Source organism: Podarcis erhardii (assembly GCF_964252035.2).
Source record: "Podarcis erhardii genome assembly, chromosome: 13".
Taxonomy (NCBI): Eukaryota; Metazoa; Chordata; class Lepidosauria; order Squamata; family Lacertidae; genus Podarcis; species Podarcis erhardii.
In genome coordinates this window covers 43836295-43854215 of record NC_138502.1, presented here as the reverse complement: position 1 = coordinate 43854215, position 17921 = coordinate 43836295, and the positions used below count along the sequence as shown (strand labels likewise).

At 47.4% G+C, this 17921-nt stretch overlaps 2 protein-coding genes across 2 annotated transcripts; both read right to left on the bottom strand.

Annotated features, from left to right (window-relative positions):
• Positions 1–2014: 2014 nt before the first annotated feature.
• Positions 2015–4173, bottom strand: LOC309328266 (uncharacterized protein). Its single transcript, XM_081838347.1, has 5 exons — positions 4168–4173; positions 3197–3240; positions 2995–3062; positions 2591–2882; positions 2015–2483 (listed from the first exon to the last, which is right to left on the bottom strand). The coding sequence occupies exons 4-5, from the start codon at positions 2838–2840 to the stop codon at positions 2065–2067; spliced, it is 669 nt and encodes a 222-aa protein (XP_081694473.1). The 5' UTR covers positions 2841–2882; positions 2995–3062; positions 3197–3240; positions 4168–4173; the 3' UTR covers positions 2015–2064.
• A 4524-nt stretch (positions 4174–8697) lies between these two features.
• CCR10 (C-C motif chemokine receptor 10) lies at positions 8698–14744 on the bottom strand. The gene is made up of 2 exons (XM_081838139.1): positions 14678–14744; positions 8698–9834 (listed from the first exon to the last, which is right to left on the bottom strand). Exons 1-2 carry the CDS (start codon positions 14708–14710, stop codon positions 8767–8769), a joined length of 1101 nt encoding a protein of 366 aa, XP_081694265.1. The 5' UTR covers positions 14711–14744; the 3' UTR covers positions 8698–8766.
• Positions 14745–17921: the final 3177 nt, after the last annotated feature.

Below are 17921 nucleotides of genomic sequence, written 5' to 3'. Positions count from 1 at the left end.
AAGTCAAAATCTCAGAAGCGTCAATTCGGAAAGCTGAATTCAAGGGATGCAGTAGCTGAAACCAGCTCTGGCCACGTGGGGGCAGCAAAATACAATTTTTGAAAGCATCTGCGTTACATCCTTAGGTGTTTTGTCGCTAACTAAATGAATACTTGTCATTGAGAAGTCTACAGAAGGGCAAAAAGCAGGTTTGAATTTGTGTTGGGAATCTATCAATACCAGCCTTGGATTATATTAAATAAAAATTTTACCTGGACATGTGCCGAGCTCCATTTTCAGCATTACCAGAGCAATCATCCTGGATAGCTCAGTCAGTAGAGCACGAGACTCTTAATCTCCGGGTTGTGGGTTCAAGCCCCATGTGCGGCAAAATGATTCCTGCATTGCAGGGGGTTGGACTAGATGTCCTCAAGGTCTCTTCCAACTCCACAATTCTGTGATTTATTCTATGTCCATATACTCTGAGACTAAAGGTTTAGCTGTACCACCAGACACTTTTCAATAATTCTCTCTTCTTATTTGGAATTAATTTGGGAAGTTTTCTTGCTTTGGTGAGAGTCTTAGAGGCTGCTTGCCGGTGAGCTGATGTCTCCCTCTAGTGCCACAAGCTCATTTCACAAATTGCGACAGCCCGAAAACTTCAGAGCTTGCATTGCTCTGGCGAGGAGCTCACTTTTGTTTTGGGGTTTTGTGCACACATATATATATATTCATTGTTTTTTAAAGATGGCAGGTGAAGTCATCAAGCACAAGGAAATAAAGATTAAACAGCAAATACCTGGGATGTATGGACGCGGGTGGCGCTGTGGGTTAAATCACAGAGCCTAGGACTTGCTGATCAGAAGGTCAGCAGTTCGAATCCCCACGACGGGGTGAGCTCCCATTGCTCGGTCCCTGCTCCTGCCAACCTAGCAGTTTGAAAGCACGTCAAAGTGCAAGTAGATAAATAGGTACCACTCTGGCGGGAAGGTAAACGGCATTTCCGTGCGCTGCTCTGGTTCGCCAGAAGCGGCTTAGTCATGCTGGCCACATGACCTGGAAGCTGTACGCCGGCTCCCTCGGCCAGTAAAGCGAGATGAGCGCCGCAACCCCAGAGTCGGTCACGACTGGACCTGATGGTCAGGGGTCCCTTTACCTTTACCTTTACCTTTACCTTTACCTGGGTTATATATGGCAAAGAACAAGAACATTCAATCTAAAATGTCCTTTTTCTATAAACTTTTTAATATCTACAGTTCCACAGTTGCAGACACGAAACAGTAACTGCCCTGAATAGAGATTTATTTCCCGATTTTAAAAAAATAAATACCCAATGACAAGAGATTTGTACTGACAGTAAACACAGAACAAAAGTAATATATTTAAGTATTTAATGTGCCTTGTTTTCATCAAGGTAGGTGAGACATTGTGTGTATCAAAACAAGTGCTATACAGCTACTGTTTATATGGTTTACTTGAACCCACAGGGACACAGGTAAGAAATATTTTCATGAACAGAAGGATGGAGGATGTGCACATTATAAGACACCAAGTTTGTGTTCAACCAAAAGATGAGGATCTCCCATTCCTTCCCTCTGTGCCGGGTCGTTCAGAATATCCTCAAAACCGATGCAGTCGCAGTTGCCTTTCCAGATATCCAGGGACAAGTTAGAACTAGGAAGGAAAGGAAGACGCTGGAGCAGCTTCACTGCTTGGAATTCCGTCTGCAGCTTCAGCGGTGCATTCAGCCCCGGAATATTTCTCAGAGTTGAAAAATTCATCTTATCTTGATTTAGCAACAACAACAAAATTATCCAGTGTGTCCAAAGGATGAACAGGGAGAAGTTCGCTCTTCACATTTGTAAAGCCTCTATTTATCACATCACAGCTTTCAAATGCTTCAGCAGCTGACAAATCAGAAACCGGAATACAGTCCGTCCGCTGAGATCCAAACGTTCTGGAGTTCGCCTCAAGCTGTGTTTTTTTTATAAAAAAAGAAGGGGGGGAAGGACAGTGGTGAAGGACCATGGGAGCTGTAGTCAAGCAACCCCTGTAGGAAAGCCCCCAGTCCCCAAACCCGCCTTATCAGTGCATGCCTTTTTTCAGAAATGCACCCAGAGCGTAAACACGTACACTCAACTTGGAGGGTGTTTTCCCCTCCCCATGCAAAGGTTCCCTTCCTCTTACCTGGTCTTTTTGGGGGAGGCTTGGGCAGCAGCCACAGCGGTGCACGACTGAGATCCTGCAAGAAAGAAGCGATCTTTGAAGCACTGCTTCTTGGGCTCGAATCCTGATGGCTGCTTTCGCAGTGGCATCTGGGTGGCCCCTGGGAGAAGAGGAGGCTGGACCAGACGGGCCCTTGGCCTGATCCCGCAGGCCCTCCTTGTGTGTTTCCGAAGGCCCCCCTCCTCCCCCCTGTCCCATTATCTCAGGGGCGAGAGGCCGTCGTCTGGGCTCCTGTCCCTCCAGGAATGCGGCAGTTCCATGGCTGAACTTCTCCCTCACTGCAAAGGAAAGAGAGAGACATCATCAGGTGCCTGGCTCCCAGCCACACTAGCCGCAGTCGGGGGCAGGAGGGTGGGGGACCTAGGAAGGGGGCATTTCCACTTACCTGATCTTAGAAGGGCTCCCCACTTCTCCACCATACGGGCGTCCGACCGGCCTGGCACAGAAGCAACAGCCAAAGTCTCCTCCCTCTCAGAAATCACCCGAGAAGCTGTTTTAATGGGAGGAAACTTTGGCTGCTGCTTCTGTGCCAAACCGGGCCAGGATGGAGCCATGCCCGTACGGAGGAGGGGCAGTGGGGACGCGCCGTGAGGGACGACAGCTGGGAACCGCCGGGATGTTGTTCGGTTCTTCATCCCGGGAGCCGGATCTGGAGCCTCATCCCTGGAGGCGTGGCCCTGTGGAGGAAGAAGGACATCACATGAGAATGGAAGCCACAGGTGGGAGAGTGTTTCTAGGACTCCCAAAATATGTTCCACAAAGATCCCTTCATTCCCTCTGCCCTCGTACCTGATGTTTGCCACGTCCCTCCAGGGATTTGGCCAGAACAAAATAGGTGTTGGGGAAAGGCTCCCACACTGCAAAGAAAAAAGAAACATGAGCAGGCGCCTGGCTCCCTGCCATGCTAGCCCCAGTCTGGGGCATGAGGGTGGGGGACAAGGGAAGGAAGCATTCCTAACATATGGGGCACTCTATTGGCATTTCCACTTACCTGAGCTGGGAGCCTTTCCCCCTTTGTTCTGGCCGGCCTCTCGCCTAATGAAGAAACAAGCTCAGTTAGTCTGATTGGTTGGAGGAGTTCCAGATAAATATATAGGTAATAACAGGTATCTCTTTTATTCTAAGGTTCATTATGGTAACTGAGACCACCAGTTGAGGTTGGCTAGAATCTCAAAAAGGACATTTGCATGGGATACAGAAATTAGAGAAATATATGGGCTAAGAAGGCAAGGAGAGCCGCTTCTACTTTTGTCTGAAGGAAGGAATGACCGGGGGGACGGGGGGGGGGAGAATTCTGGGACTGATCTCCACAGAAGCATTCCCCACCAGAACCAGATTACCCAATGGACGGAGCAGGCAGCAGCCTACGGGCCAGGCAACAACGGATCAGAATAAATACTGTTTGTTTTGCCTATTAATTACTGTTGGTTGGTAAAATAAAAAATGTATCAGGATATGATTTGCATGGAGCCCAGGGATATTTTGACTGCCTAGGGGTCTCCACAGGTTTTAATCTGGAACTGTGCCCAACCAAGGGCCAACTTTGGGCTCTCAGATGTCAAGGGCACCCTATACGCAGAGCCGTAGCTGGGTGATCTTGCGCCCTTGGAGAACCATCCAGATCATGCCCCCTAGCCACGGACAAATGAGCTCTACTTTCTGCCTCTCCTCCAACCCTCCACCCTTTCAATTCATCCTCTGCTAAAAACCTTTCCTTATGAGGCAATAATCAATATTTATGGACATGTTTTTAGCCCATTTTGCGCTGTGCCCTCACCTGCGGGGGCCCACCTCACCACCCCCTATCTACGGCCTTGCCTGTACAACCCTACAACTTGGCACCCCTCCCTCTTGTTCTTCCGCCTTCTTTGGGCCCCCTCTGCCATGTGGGGCCCAGTGTGAGTGCACCGGCCGTGCCCTCCTCAGACTGCCCCACCCCTGCCACAGAAGGGCACAGCATACCTGCAGATGTTGGTTTAGGATGTGGCACCGCTGGGCTGCTGCTTGGCCGGAGCCTTGACTGGCGCTCCCAAACCACGGCCCTGCAAAGGAAGAAGGGCATTTTACTCTCCTGCCATAGGCATCTGCTCTAGGGGACAGGGGTCCCGTGGGCACTCCCTAAAGATTTTCTTTCCCCCCCAAAATGTTTTATTAATTTTCCAAAACAAACAAACAAACAAACATAAATCTCAACCGTATTTAAACCAAACTTAGTAACATTGTTAAGTGACTTCCTCATATCCCCCTGGTTGAATTTCCGTGTATATCATTTTAACAGTTTTCCAAAACCTATATTCTTAAAAAATTAACTTAATCACTTAACATCTTTCTTTCTTCACAATTCAGCATTAAACATATTAATTCATCACATTATGTATTTAAATCCTAAGGCTATCTGGTATTTGCAAGCTTTTCCAATTATTTTCTTCTGGGGCAGATTTTCTTCTGGGGCAGATCGCCCTCCATATTTCCTGTCCCCTCCCCTCCTGTCCTCAGTCCGCTGCCTCCTCCCAGCCACATCAGGGGACGGCCAGCCAGCGGAGGGACCTAGGGGGCAGGTGGGAGGGCGAAGGCCGCTCCCTGCAAGGCCCTTTCCACCTGGCCTGGGGGGCGAGGCCCAGATCCACCAGCCAGCCCTACTGAAGAGGCTCCTCCTGAGGTTGGAGGAACATCGCCCAGCTAGTGTTTGATTGATTTATTATGCTGTAAACTGCTTTGAGATTTTTATTAAAAATATAAAGCGGTATAGAAATTATAATCCGGACGGGCTTTCCCCCATTCTCCAGGCCCTGAAGAGCTCATCCCTGCTTGGCCTTTATAAATAAAGGAGGCGTTTCTTCCTCCATCTTTTTAACAAGCGGAGGGCTGAGACCCCCACATCTGTCCCCCAAAGAGGCATGAACCCCACCCCACTCTTGCCACCCTTGCCCTCCTTTCTTAAAAGAACAGCTTCGTGAAGGGGGAGGAACCAGCTAGCTCCCTGCTTTGGCAACAGAGCAACACATGGGGCCCCCTTCGTTGCCAAAAGAGAAACTAATACCAACAATTGTCTGAGTGCGGATTGCCAGTAGCAACAAAACAGGTTTGACACCCTTTATTTCTGCCATTTTCCCAGTAGTGATGTATGGAAGTGAGAGCTGGACCATAAAGAAGGCTGATCGTCAAAGAATTGATGCTTTTGAATTATGGTGCTGGAGGAGACTCTTGAGAGTCCCATGGACTGCAAGAAGATCAAACGAAGGAAATCAGCCCTGAGTGCTCACTGGAAGGACAGATCCTAAAGCTGAGGCTCCAATACTTTGGCCACCTCATGAGAAGAGAAGACTCCCTGGAAAAGTCCCTGATGTTGGGAAAGATTGAGGGCACAAGGAGAAGGGGACAACAGAGGACGAGATGGTTGGATAGTGTTCTCAAAGCTACCAGCATGAGTTTGACCAAACTGCGGGAGGCAGTGGAAGACAGGAGTGCCTGGCGTGCTCTGGTCCATGGGGTCACAAAGAGTCAGACACGACTAAACGACCAAACAACAACAACAAAGATAAATATCAGAGAAGCAGTTGGAGATGAAGACTTGGAGTGTGGAAAGGTTTGGGGTAGAGAAGTGGAGTTGAATGTCATAAACATACAGGTGATGCAGAAATCCATGCATACAGTGGTACCTTGGGTTACATACGCTTCAGGTTACAGACTCCGCTAACCCAGAAATAGTACCTCAGGTTAAGAACTTTGCTTCAGGATGAGAACAGAAATCGTGCAGCGGCAGCGGGAGGCCCCATTAGATAAAGTGGTGCTTCAGGTTAAGAATAGTTTCAGGTTAAGTACAGATCTCCGGAACGAATTAAGTACTTAACCTGAGGTACCACTGTATTACAAACTCACCCCAGGACAGTGTGTAGAAAGGAAATTGAGGGCCAAGTACATAGCCCTGAAGTGACATCAACAGAGGGAGGAAAAGAATTAAGTAGAGCTCTCCCCCTATGGAAACATTAAAATAATTTATACAGATGGACTGAGAAGACCTTAATAAACCCAGCACTGTGGGACCATTGGTTTCAGATGTGAAGAAAAGGACAAATAGCAAGTGAAATATTTGCCTTTGCTGACCCCTGCAGGGCACTATGGAAAACCACAATGCTTATACAGTGGTACCTTGGTTCTCAAATGCCAAAAACCCAGAAGTAAGTGTTCCGGTTTTCAGACGTTTTTCGGAAGCCGAATATCCGATGTGTCTGTTGGCTTTTTTTTCCGGGGCCCCTGCACCAATCAGAAGCTGCGCCTTGGTTTTTGAACATTTTGGAAGTCAATCGGACTTCCGGAACGGATTAAGTTTGGCATTTTTGTTTTTGCTATTTATTTTGCCTTTTTGTCTTTGAGGCTTTTTCAGTTAATTTCTTTTTGTGACTGTGTGGAACCCAGTTCAGCTACTGATTGATTGATTGATTGATTGATCGTGTGACTGCAGAAATGGATAAAAGCCCACCATCCAAATAATGACTATTATCAGTGAAGGTAAGAAAAAAAAATTCAATTTTTATCATCTACAATACTGTCTTATTTATTTTATAGTACAGCACATTGATTATTGCTTTCATTTTATGGATCCATAGTCTCGTTAGATTGTAAAAATTATGTTAAATTGCTGTCTTAGGGGTTGTTTTTAAAAGTCTGGAACGGATTAATCCATTTTGCATTACTTTGTATAGGAAAGCACGCCTTGGTTTTGGAATGCTTTGGTTTTGGAACAGACTTTCGGAACGGATTAAGTTTGAGAACCAAGGTACCACTGTAGAGCATTCCACACACAAACACACACATAAATATGAGTGAGATTTGCTCTGCTGTAATGGTCCTAGGGACTCAGGAAGCGACAGGCAGCAATTATTATTATTATTATTATTATTATTATTATTATTATTATTATTATTTTGAAAAGGAAAGTCAATTCTAAAGCTATAAACTAAAACCCAGCATCGCCCAGCTGTGAGGCATGAAGGCCGCTCCCTGCAAGGCCCTTTCTACCTGGCCTGCGGGGCGAGGCCCAGACTCACCCAGCCTTATGAAAGAGGCTCCCCCTGAGGTCGGAGGAACATCGCCCGGCTATTGTTTTATTGATTTAATATGCTGTAAACCACTTTGAGATTATTAGTAAAAATATAAAGCAGTATAGAAATTTAAAAAATAATAAAATAAAAAATATTACCAAATGCTAGATAAAGTGCGCATAAACATGCATATGTTAGTGAAGATCACACACACACACACACAAATGCATTGTACCTAGCACCGATTGCTTGTAACAATGTGTATGCTAGGCAAAATTCCATACAAAAAATGGGTATGTCGGGAGAAATCTGCTCTAGAATGCTGACAAATGTTCACGAGGACTAAAAAATAATTGCAGACTGATGCAGAACTGTGGTGAACTGAACTTCATATTGGCAGAATGGGAAACTGATGAACCTGGCAGATTTGCCCATCCTTATTTGTGTGGCAGGTCGGTGTGCTGTCCAGGGCTGATGACAGGACACTTCAAGGCTCTTTCTCTCTCTTCTTCAAGCTCCCTCCTGCCCCCCTTTCTGACAGTTCTTTATCTTTAAGGTAGACTTGGACTGGACAGACCTCCAAGTGGAGCGCTGTCTTCTGGAAAGCAGGACTTTGCATGGTGTTATAAGACTTTTAAGGTCCCAAATATAAAATAAACGTTCATAAATGTACAAGGCAAACACCTCCATAAGTATATAAACCACGTGTCTGAAATAGTACAGGAGAGCAATCCTGAAGTCATTTTGACTCTCCCAAATTGACCTCAATATATTTCTCTGTACAGGAGGGAAAACATGGGAAAGCCTTCTCTTTGTCTTTCTGCTTATAAACCCTGTCTTAAGGGCATATTTGTGTATGAATAGGGTGAACCTGTGAGCTGGATTCAGGAATTAAAGTACTGTATTTAGCATCACAAGAGAATGGTCAGGCTGCCCAGGTAAAGCAATCAGTGTCCATTATCAGGTATCCTGGCCAACAGGATTTCTGCTGTAGACCGCCTCCTGTGATGCTGCAGACCCATCTCCTTCTGTGATGTATGTATGTATGTATGATGTGTTTTTTTGGGGGGGGGTGTCTTGAGCTACAGGGCGGGCAGTTTCAAAAGTCTATATAAGGGCTTGCGCACCATTGTTCTGGGTTCCTCCTCCCTCCTGCATGTGGTGAGTGGGGACCCTGTTGAATAAAGATCAGGCTTACTAGCTGCTTTGCTTCTCAGTATTCTCTGGTTGGCCTCTGTCATTTTCTCCTACCAATAGGGAACCTACTTAAGGACTCTAGATGGGCCCATAAGGGAAAAGGACCAGGTTTTTTCTAGATCACGTGGGTACCCAACACATTGCACACAATACAGGGCCCGTGTGGTCCTCACAGCTTACAGTGAAATGAAGAACGACAATGCATCATCCTAAAATAAAGGCTTTATTGCCAAAAAATGCAGGAAATGGCTGTGTATTTGCATGTGGGTTTTGCAAGATGCCAAGACTCTTCCCAGGTGGGTGGCACTTGGGTGCTGTTCTTTCATGGTGCCACTCCTGAGATTCCTTCCAGATGGGTGGTGAACGATGCTTGCTGCCTGAAACCGCCAGGCTTTTCACTGCAGCATGCCCATTGCCTCAGGCAGCCCATATCCCGGCTCAGCCGTTGCAGGTCCTTACGGAACCGCATGCCCAGGAAGGTGTGGAGCACAGGGTTCAGACAGCAGCGGGCAAAGGCCAAGGCACTGGTGATGAGGAGGGCCAAGTCCCGGCGGAGGATGACTTTGCAGCTTGACGCCTGGTGTCCTATCAAATCGGCTGTGTCCAGTGCGGTGAGCAGCGCGTAGGGCAACTGCAAAGCCAGGAAAACCAAGACCAGGGCCAAAATCAAGCGCAGGGCCTTAAGAGACTGGGCACATGGGGAGGCCAGGAGAGTGCGGGCGATGGCTGTGTAACAGGCCGCCATGACTGCGAACGGGAGCACAAAACCCAAGGCCACTTGCACCAGGCTGATGGCCGCTGTGACGTCCGCCACCCTGCAGAGGCTCACGCCCCCGTAGTCCTCAACACGGGCGTACAAGAAGTGGGGCAGCGCCAGAGCCGCGGAGAGCAGCCACACCAGCCCTGAGCAAAGCCGACCCCAGCAGGTGGCGGAGGAGTGCAGGCGATGGGCGACGGGTGCCCCCACGATGGCCACGTAGCGGTCCACGGTGAGGCCCATGAGGGACAGGAAGCCGCTGTAGAAGTTGAGGGCGTGGAGGCCCTGCAAGGCCTGGCACGTGCCGGTGCCCGGGCTCCAGCTGCCCACCATCCCAGCCACGCCCACGGGCAGCGTCAGCAGCAGCAGCAAGTCGGAGATGGCCAGGTGTAAGAGGAGGACGTCCCCGAGGGACTGGGCCGTGTGATAGCGGGTGCGCACCAGCAACAGGATCCCGTTGCCCAGCACGCCCAGCACACAAAAGAGGACGGCCATGACGGGGAGGTAGATGTGAGCCACAGCACGGAGGGCTGCCTTTTCGCACAACTCAGGCAGGTCTGGCGGCGATGCGTCGTATTCCCATGGGTACCACTCGGTGGTGACTGCTGGCTCATTCATCCAAGCAATCGGCTCCTGCAAAGCAGGGGGTGCTTATTATCATGCTTTATTATTATGGTGGTACCTCAGGTTAAATACACTTCAGGTTACATACGCTTCAGGTTACAGACTCTGCTAACCCAGAAATAGTGCTTCAGGTTAAGAACTTTGCTTCAGGATGAGAACAGAAATCGCGCTCCGACGGCGCGGCAGCAGCAGGAGGCCCCATTAGGTAAAGTGGTGCTTCAGGTTAAGAACAGTTTCAGGTTAAGAATGGACCTCTGGAACGAATTAAGTACCGTATTTTTTGCTCTATAAGACTCACTTTTTCCCTCCTAAAAAGTAAGGGGAAATATGTGTGCGTCTTATGGAGCGAATGCAGGCTGCACAGCTATCACAGTAGCCAGAACAGCAAGAGGGATTGCTGTTTTCACTCCACAGCGATCCTTCTTGCTGTTCTGGCTTCTAAGATTCAGAATAATTTTTTTCTTGTTTTCCTCCTCCAAAAACTAGGTGCGTCTTGTGGTCTGGTGCGTCTTATAGAGCGAAAGATACGGTACTTAACCCAAGGTTCCACCGTATTACTGTACTGGCCTGAATCTGAGCTTCGCTTTTCTCCCAAATTCCGACCATGAAAAGTTAAAAGTGTGGCTTATATTCACAACCCTACGGTATGCAGCCAGGAGCGCAGGGAAAATAGCGCCAGCAAAGCAGTGGCCGCCCCGCGTTTAGCCCCCCGTCCTCTGAACCAAGACTGGGAAGCAAGGAAGGGAAAAGGCCGCCGTCAACACAGCCCCGCCCCCCAGTGTGCAGCCAGGAACAGAGAAGCTTATACAGGGGACGCTCGGGTTGCGAACGTGATCCGTGCGGGAGGCACGTTCGCAACCCGCAGCATTCACAACCTTCACAACCTGCGCACGCACGGGTCATGCTTCTGCGCATGCACAAAGTGTGATTTAGCGCCTCTGCGCATGTGCAAGCGCTGAAACCCGGAAATAACCCGTTCTGGTACTTCCGGGTTCCGGCGCGTCTGTAACCCGAAAACGCGCAAGCTAAAGCATCTGTAACCCGAGGTATGATTGTATTCGGGTATTTTTTCTTTCCCCCCTCTAATATTAAAGGTGTGGCTTATATTCAGGTGCAGCTTATATTCGGGCCAATATGGTAATAATAATAATAATAATAATAATAATAATAATAATAATAATAATAATAGAATTTTTGTTCTGCCCTATACCTGTGAATCTCAGGGCGGTTCACAAAATAAAATCAAGATATAAAACCACAAAATACATAATAACAACAAAAACAACCCAACAGCCCACTCCCCACAAAAAATCATATTGTAAAGGATATAGGATGTTGATTAGGTCAGCCAAGGGCCTGGCTGGGACGCAGGTGGTGCTGTGGTCTAAACCAGAGCCTAGGGCTTGCTGATCAAAAGGTCGGTGGATCGAATCCCCGCGACGGGGTGAGCTCCCATTGCTCGGTCCCTGTTCCTGCCAACCTAGCAGTTCGAAAGCATGTCAAGTGCAAGTAGATAAATAGGTACCGCTCTGGCTTAGTCATGCTGGCCACATGATCTGGAAGCTGTCTGTGCACAAACGCCAGCTCCCTTGGCCTATAGAGCGAGATGAGTGCTGCAACCCCAGAGTCGTCCACAACTGGACCTAACAGTCAGGGGTACCTTTACCTTTTAAGTGCCTGGTTAAAAAGGAACGTTTTTGCCTGGCGCCTAAAGGTTGCATAATGAAGGCGCCAGGCAAACTTCCCATGGGAGAGCATTCCACAGACAGGAAGCCACTGCAGAGAAGGCCCCGTTCTCGTGTTGCCACCCTCTGGACCTCTTGAGGGGGAGGCACATGAAGAAGGGCCTCGGAAGATGATTTCAGGGTCCAGGTAGGTGCATATGAATATAGGCAATCCTTGAGGTACAGTGGTACCTCAGGTTAAGAACTTAATTCATTCTGGAGGTCTGTACTTAACCTGAAACTGTTCTTAACCTGAGGTACCACTTTAGCTAATGGGGCATCGTGCTGCTGCCGCACAATTTCTGTTCTCATCCTGAAACAAAGTTCTTAACCTGAGGTACTATTTCTGGAGTCTGTAACCTGAAGCATTGTGTTATGTACTGAAGTTCTCACCCTGGGCTAGCAGGGGGATACTATAGATAGTTTTCACTCAGGTCCACATATGCAAATAAGGGATTGAAAGTGACGTTCAGTGATTGGATAGTTACAGAAAATGGTTACTGTTGCGTTGTAGTGGAGCTCTATATAAGCAGGCTGGCTGAACCCTTCAGTTCAGTTCTGTTCTGACCTGTGAATAAACAAGAGCTGTTTGGAGAATCGCTGTGTCGTCTGATATGTTCACCCACAACTTAACAGTCTGTAACCTGAGGTACCACTGTATTGTGGTCCAGAGCCATTAAAGGCTTTAGAGGTCAAAACCAGCACTTTGAATTGGGCCCGGAAACTAATTGGTAGCCAATACAGTCGGATCAGGATCGGTGTAATATGCACAAACCGTCCTGCTCCAGTGAGCATCCTGGTCACTCAATTATTCACTCTGCTTTATGAATTCTGAATTCTGCTTTATGGGATGGGTGACATGGAGAAAGTGGGCAGTGACATGTGACATGCATGCGGAGCGTGGCTTAGACATAGGCGCACCTTTTAGTTCGCAAAACAGATGAAGATGTGCACACCGAACAAATGCTCCCAGAAAATGCTCCGTCTCCACCTTTGCCTCCACCCCCTTCCCTGCAATAAAAGGGTTAACTTTGGATGCCATGGTGGGCCAGGATTGATCCTGGGGGTGGGGGTTCTCTGTCCCTGGTGTCACCCCCCTTTAAAGCTATCTAAGCTGCTGTTCAGTGATGTATGGAAGTGAGAACTGGACCATAAAGAAGGCTGATCGCCGAAGAATTGATGCTTTTGAATTATGGTGCTGGAGGAGACTCTTGAGAGTCCCATGGACTGCAAGAAGATCAAACCTCTCCATTCTGAAGGAAATCAGCCCTGAGTGCTCACTGGAAGGACAGATCCTGAAGCTGAGGCTCCAGTACTTTGGCCACCTCATGAGAAGAGAAGACTCCCTGGAAAAGACCCTGATGTTGGGAAAGATGGAGGGCACAAGGAGAAGGGGACGACAGAGGACAAGATGGTTGGACAGTGTTCTCGAAGCTACAAACATGAGTCTGACCAAACTGCGGGAGGCAGTGGAAGACAGGAGTGCCTGGCGTGCTCTGGTCCACGGGGTCATGAAGAGTCAGACATGACTAAACGACTAAACAACAACAAAGCTGCTGGTCACCACCTCATCTTTGGGTAGCAAATTGCAAAGTGTAACTATGTGATGTATGAATCTGTTCTGAATTTCTACAATTCGACTTCACTGGATGATTCCAGCTTCTAATATTATGAGAGAGAGAGCGAAACATCCCCTCCATTCACTTTCTCCACAATATGCATCATTTTAGATACCTCTTCATGTAGTTATACATTGCTTTACAGACACCTGCAAGTAACGACAAGTACAGACTAACAGGATGCTTAATCTTAATTGGTAGTAGATTTCTTTTCCCCTTTTTGCAAGTCATTGGGTGGTGGGGCTGCTATCCCTCTCCTCCCCACTGCCTACCAATAACAACCTCTTTCAAAGTAATTCTGGTATGTTTGTGCTGATGATTATTATTTCACTATTTAATAAATTTATACGTCACCTTTCATCCAAGGACCACTCAGCATTTCACAAAAATGCACACTATACAGTGGTACCTCGGGTTACATACGCTTCAGGTTACATACGCTTCAGGTTACAGACTCCGCTAACCCAGAAATAGTGCTTCAGGTTAAGAACTTTGCTTCAGGATGAGAACAGAAATCGTGCTCCTGCGGCGCGGCAGCAGCAGGAGGCCCCATTAGCTAAAGTGATGCTTCAGGTTAAGAACAGTTTCAGGTTAAGAACGGACCTCCGGAACGAATTAAGTACTTAACCCGAGCTACCACTGTAGTTACAAACAAATAGTCTCACACACAAGTATTATGATGGCAGGGAGGATCTCAAGGAATAAACTGGTGGGGTTAATCTACAATAATCCTGCGCTTGTCCCTTGGGATTCCATAGGAACATAATAGGTAAAGGTAAAAGGTAAAGGACCCCTGGATGGTTAAGTGTAATCAGGTGACTATGCGATTGTGGCGCTCATCTCGCTTTCAGGCCGAGGGAGCCGCCGTTTGTCCGCAGACAGCTTTCTGGGTCATGTGGCCAGCAGGACTAAGCCGCTTCTCTCACAACGGGACACCGTGACAGAAATCAGAGTGCACGGAAACGCCATTTACCTTCCTGCTGGAACAGTACCTATTTATCTACTTGCACTGGCATGCTTTCAAACTGCTAGGTTGGCAGGAGCTGGGACTGAGCAACGGGAGCTCACCCCATCGCGGGGATTCGAACCGCTGACCTTCTGATCGGCAAGCCCAAGAGGCTCAGTGGTTTAGACCATAGCGCCACTCGCTGCATAATAATAGCCTGCTGGATCAAGGCAATGGAGACAGAGCACAACCATCATGGCTAGCACAGTTTGTCTAATCCTCTTTTAAAGCCATTGAAGTCGCGGACAGTCCTGGTCAAGCCAGTCCCATAGTTGGACTACACACACTGTGAATAAGTTATTTTTATCTGTCCTAAATCTTCCGGCGTTCAGCTTCATTGGATATCCACGGATTCCACGGTTGTGAGAGAGGGAGGGAAACGTTTCTCTACCCACTATCTCGTAATTTCATGAACTTCTCCTCCTGCTCGTCTCTTCTCAAAAGGGGGGTTGCAAGGAGCGTACACCCCAGTCGCTCTTGAGAGCAAGTCCTCTCCCACTTACCTCAACTTCAACGTGCTCTTTGCCCTCCATCATGTCGCAGTCACATCCTTGAAGGCTGTCTCGTTTTTTTTATACGCCGGCTGCTCTGCCGAGCGATTTTGTGGCTGATTCTGAAAGGGCTCGCCCCCTCCTTGATACTGAGATAAACACGCTAAGAATAAGCGCTGCATTAACCACATCTAAACCTAGCAAGCCTGGGCTTACTTTGCAGATACGACACGGTGCGTGCGATGGAGATAATTTGCAAAAGTGTTGTGAATCCCACATAGTTTAAAAGTGTGTGGGGGGGGGATTCCACCTGTTCGGGGCATGCTTGTAAGTAAAGTTATGAAATCTGTTTTGAGTGTTTGTGGGTGCAGAATGATGGGGCGGAATTTCCCTCTCCTCAGGGCCGATTAATGAAAGTGTGATGTTGTATAGAAGACACAACTTCAAATCCATCACATTGTGTCTCTTTCCAGTGAAAAATGACACCAGTGGTCCATTTAGTCTGGCATTCTGTTGTCGCAGTGGCTGACCTGTGAGAAGCCCAAAGGCAGGATCCGAGCGCAAAGGCACTGTCCTCTCCTGCGGTTTTCAGCAACTGTCATTCAGAGGCATGGCTGCTTCTCACTATGAGATGTCAGAGGAATGTGTTCTAGTTGAACATTTATGCTGATCGCATGGTCGGCGGTTCGAATCCCCGTGGCGGGGTGAGCTCCCGTCTCCCGGTCCCAGCTCCTGCCCACCTAGCAGTTCGAAAGCACCCCTAAGTGCAAGTAGATAAATAGGTACCACTTTATAGCGGGAAGGTAACGGCGTTTCCGTGTGCTGCGCTGGTGCTGGCTCGCCAGAGCAGCTTCGTCACGCTGGCCACGTGACCCAGAAGTGTCTGCAGACAGCGCTGGCCCCCGGCCTCTTAAGTGAGATGGGCGCACAACCCTAGAGTCGGACACGACTGGCCCGTATGGGCAGGGGTTCCTTTACTTTTACCTTTACCTTTAATGTTTTCATCTGCTTACAGTGGTCTCCTAAATAAATTATAAATTTCCCCCATTCTTTTTTGAAATTTTTGTCGTCTTGGTCTCTGAGCTTTCCAGTAAATTTTGCCATTTCGGCATAGTCTAACAGCTTGGTTTGCCATTCCTCTCTGGTAGGGACTATTTCTTCTTTCCATCTCTGGGCTAATAGCATCTGTGCTGCTGTTGTCACATACATGAAAAGCCTTATCTGTTCCTTTGGGATGTCGGTACCTACAATTCCTAATAAGAAGGCTTCTGGTGTGGTTTTTTTATTTTAAACATTTTTTTCCAAATAATGTGCAAAACAGGCTCAAGCATGTGTTGGAGATGTAAGGAAAAAGAAGGGACTTTTTATCATAAGTGGTGGGATTGCAGTAAGATCAGAAAATTTTGGGAAATGATATATAATGAGTTGAAGAAAATGTTCCAATTAACATTTGTTTAAAAAACCGGAAGCATTTTTGTTAGGGATTGTTGGGAAAGACCTGCCAAGGAAATTTAATAATTTCTTTATGTATGCGACAACTGTGGCAAGAGTCTTAATAGCACAAGGATGGAAGAATGAAGAAACCCCGACTAAAGAACTGTGGCAAGAGAAACTGATGGATTACGTGGAACTGGCGAAACTGACACACAAATTGCGGGACAAGGACAACTGTGACTTTAAAGAAGAATGGGAACCTTTTACGAAGTACTTAAAGAAACAACAAAATGAATTGGACTCCTTGGCAGGTTTTGAATAAACACTCACAAATTTATTATGAATAATACATAGACAGATAAGTTAAGGATCTTTACAATTTTACAATTTACAGAGAATTATAAGTACGGAAAACCAGAAAGAGGAGCTGAGGGAAGTCCGGGGGGGGGGTCTTTTGGGGGGAGGGGGGAGGGAAAAAATTAGGGATTTTTTTTTGGAAGATATGATTTATTGTTAAAATATTATATTGTTGTTATGTTCAATAAAATGCTTTAAAAAACAAACAAACAAACTTTTTTCCCAGTTCATTATATATCCTTTCCTAACAAAAAAAACCCAACGTTCTCAGTGAGCTTCAAACAGCACTGTAAACCTTTTGTTTCAAGCTGTCTGGAGCTCTGAACCACAATATTTTTATTCAGGGACTGCAATATTTCCATTTGTCTAATGCTGACCTCCTAATTCTGGGTGCTTATTCCTCATCTAAACCCTGACACCAGAGCAAAACAAAGAAAGAGGATCACAGAGGTGAGGAAGTGTCCCATATTTTCCCTATGTGGGGCAGATGTAAATCCTATATTTCAGATTTCACTATAGATTGGTTGTGTTTCGCTTGTGGGGGGAGGGCATCATTACCTTTTCCCAGCAAACAGTCACACAGACATCAAAAATCCATTGCCATTAACAAGCAGATTAAACAGCAGTGGGGAGGAGCCCTCCTTTTCTCTCGATGTCGGCTGAAAAATCAATTTGGTTTTAATTTTAATAGGCTTTTGGATTTGGGAAATTATAATCCTGACGGGCTTTCCCCCATTCTCCAGGCCCCGAAGAGCTCATCCCTGCTTGGCCTTCATAAATAAAGGAGGCGTTTCTTCCTCCATCTTTTTAACAAGCGGAGGGGAGGGCTGAGACCCCCACATCTGTCCCCCAAAGAGGCATGAACCCCACCCCACTCTTGCCACCCTTGCCCTCCTTTCTTAAAAGAACAGCTTCACGAAGGGGGAGGAACCAGCTAGCTCCCTGCTTTGGTAACAGAGCAACACATGGGGCCCCCTTTGTTGCCGAAAGAGAAACCAATACCAACAATCGTCTGAGTGCGGATTGCCAGTAGCAACAAAACAGGTTTGCCACCTTTTATTTCTGGCATTTTCCCAGTAGTGATGTATGGAAATGAGAGCTGGACCATAAAGAAGGCTGATCGTCGAAGAATTGATGTTTTTGAATTATGATGCTGGAGGAGACTCTTGAGAGTCCCATGGACTGCAAGAAGATCAAACGCATCCATTCTTTAGGAAATCAGCCCTGAGTGCTCACTGGAAGGACAGATCCGGAAGCTGAGGCTCCAACACTTTGGCCACCTCATGAGAAGAGAAGACTCCCTGGAAAAGACCCTGATGTTGGGAAAGATGGAGGGCACAAGGAGAAGGGGACAACAGAGGACGAGATGGTTGGACAGTGTTCTCGAAGCTACCAGCATGAGTTTGACCAAACTGTGGGAGGCAGTGGAAGACAGGAGTGCCTGGTGTGCTCTGGTCCATGGGGT

What these genes read in the sequence shown, in the direction of transcription:
- LOC309328266 (XM_081838347.1), bottom strand. Translation starts at nt 2,840, where the DNA reads ATGAAGAACCGAACAACATCCCGGCGGTTCCCAGCTGTCGTCCCTCAC. An exon ending in GGGAGCCCTTCTAAGATCAG is followed by an intron (nt 2,484 to 2,590) that starts GTAAGTGGAAAT and finishes TTTCCTTTGCAG; the next exon opens with TGAGGGAGAAGTTCAGCCAT.
- CCR10 (XM_081838139.1), bottom strand. Translation starts at nt 14,710, where the DNA reads ATGATGGAGGGCAAAGAGCACGTTGAAGTTGAG. An exon ending in AAGAGCACGTTGAAGTTGAG is followed by an intron (nt 9,835 to 14,677) that starts GTAAGTGGGAGA and finishes CCTGCTTTGCAG; the next exon opens with GAGCCGATTGCTTGGATGAA.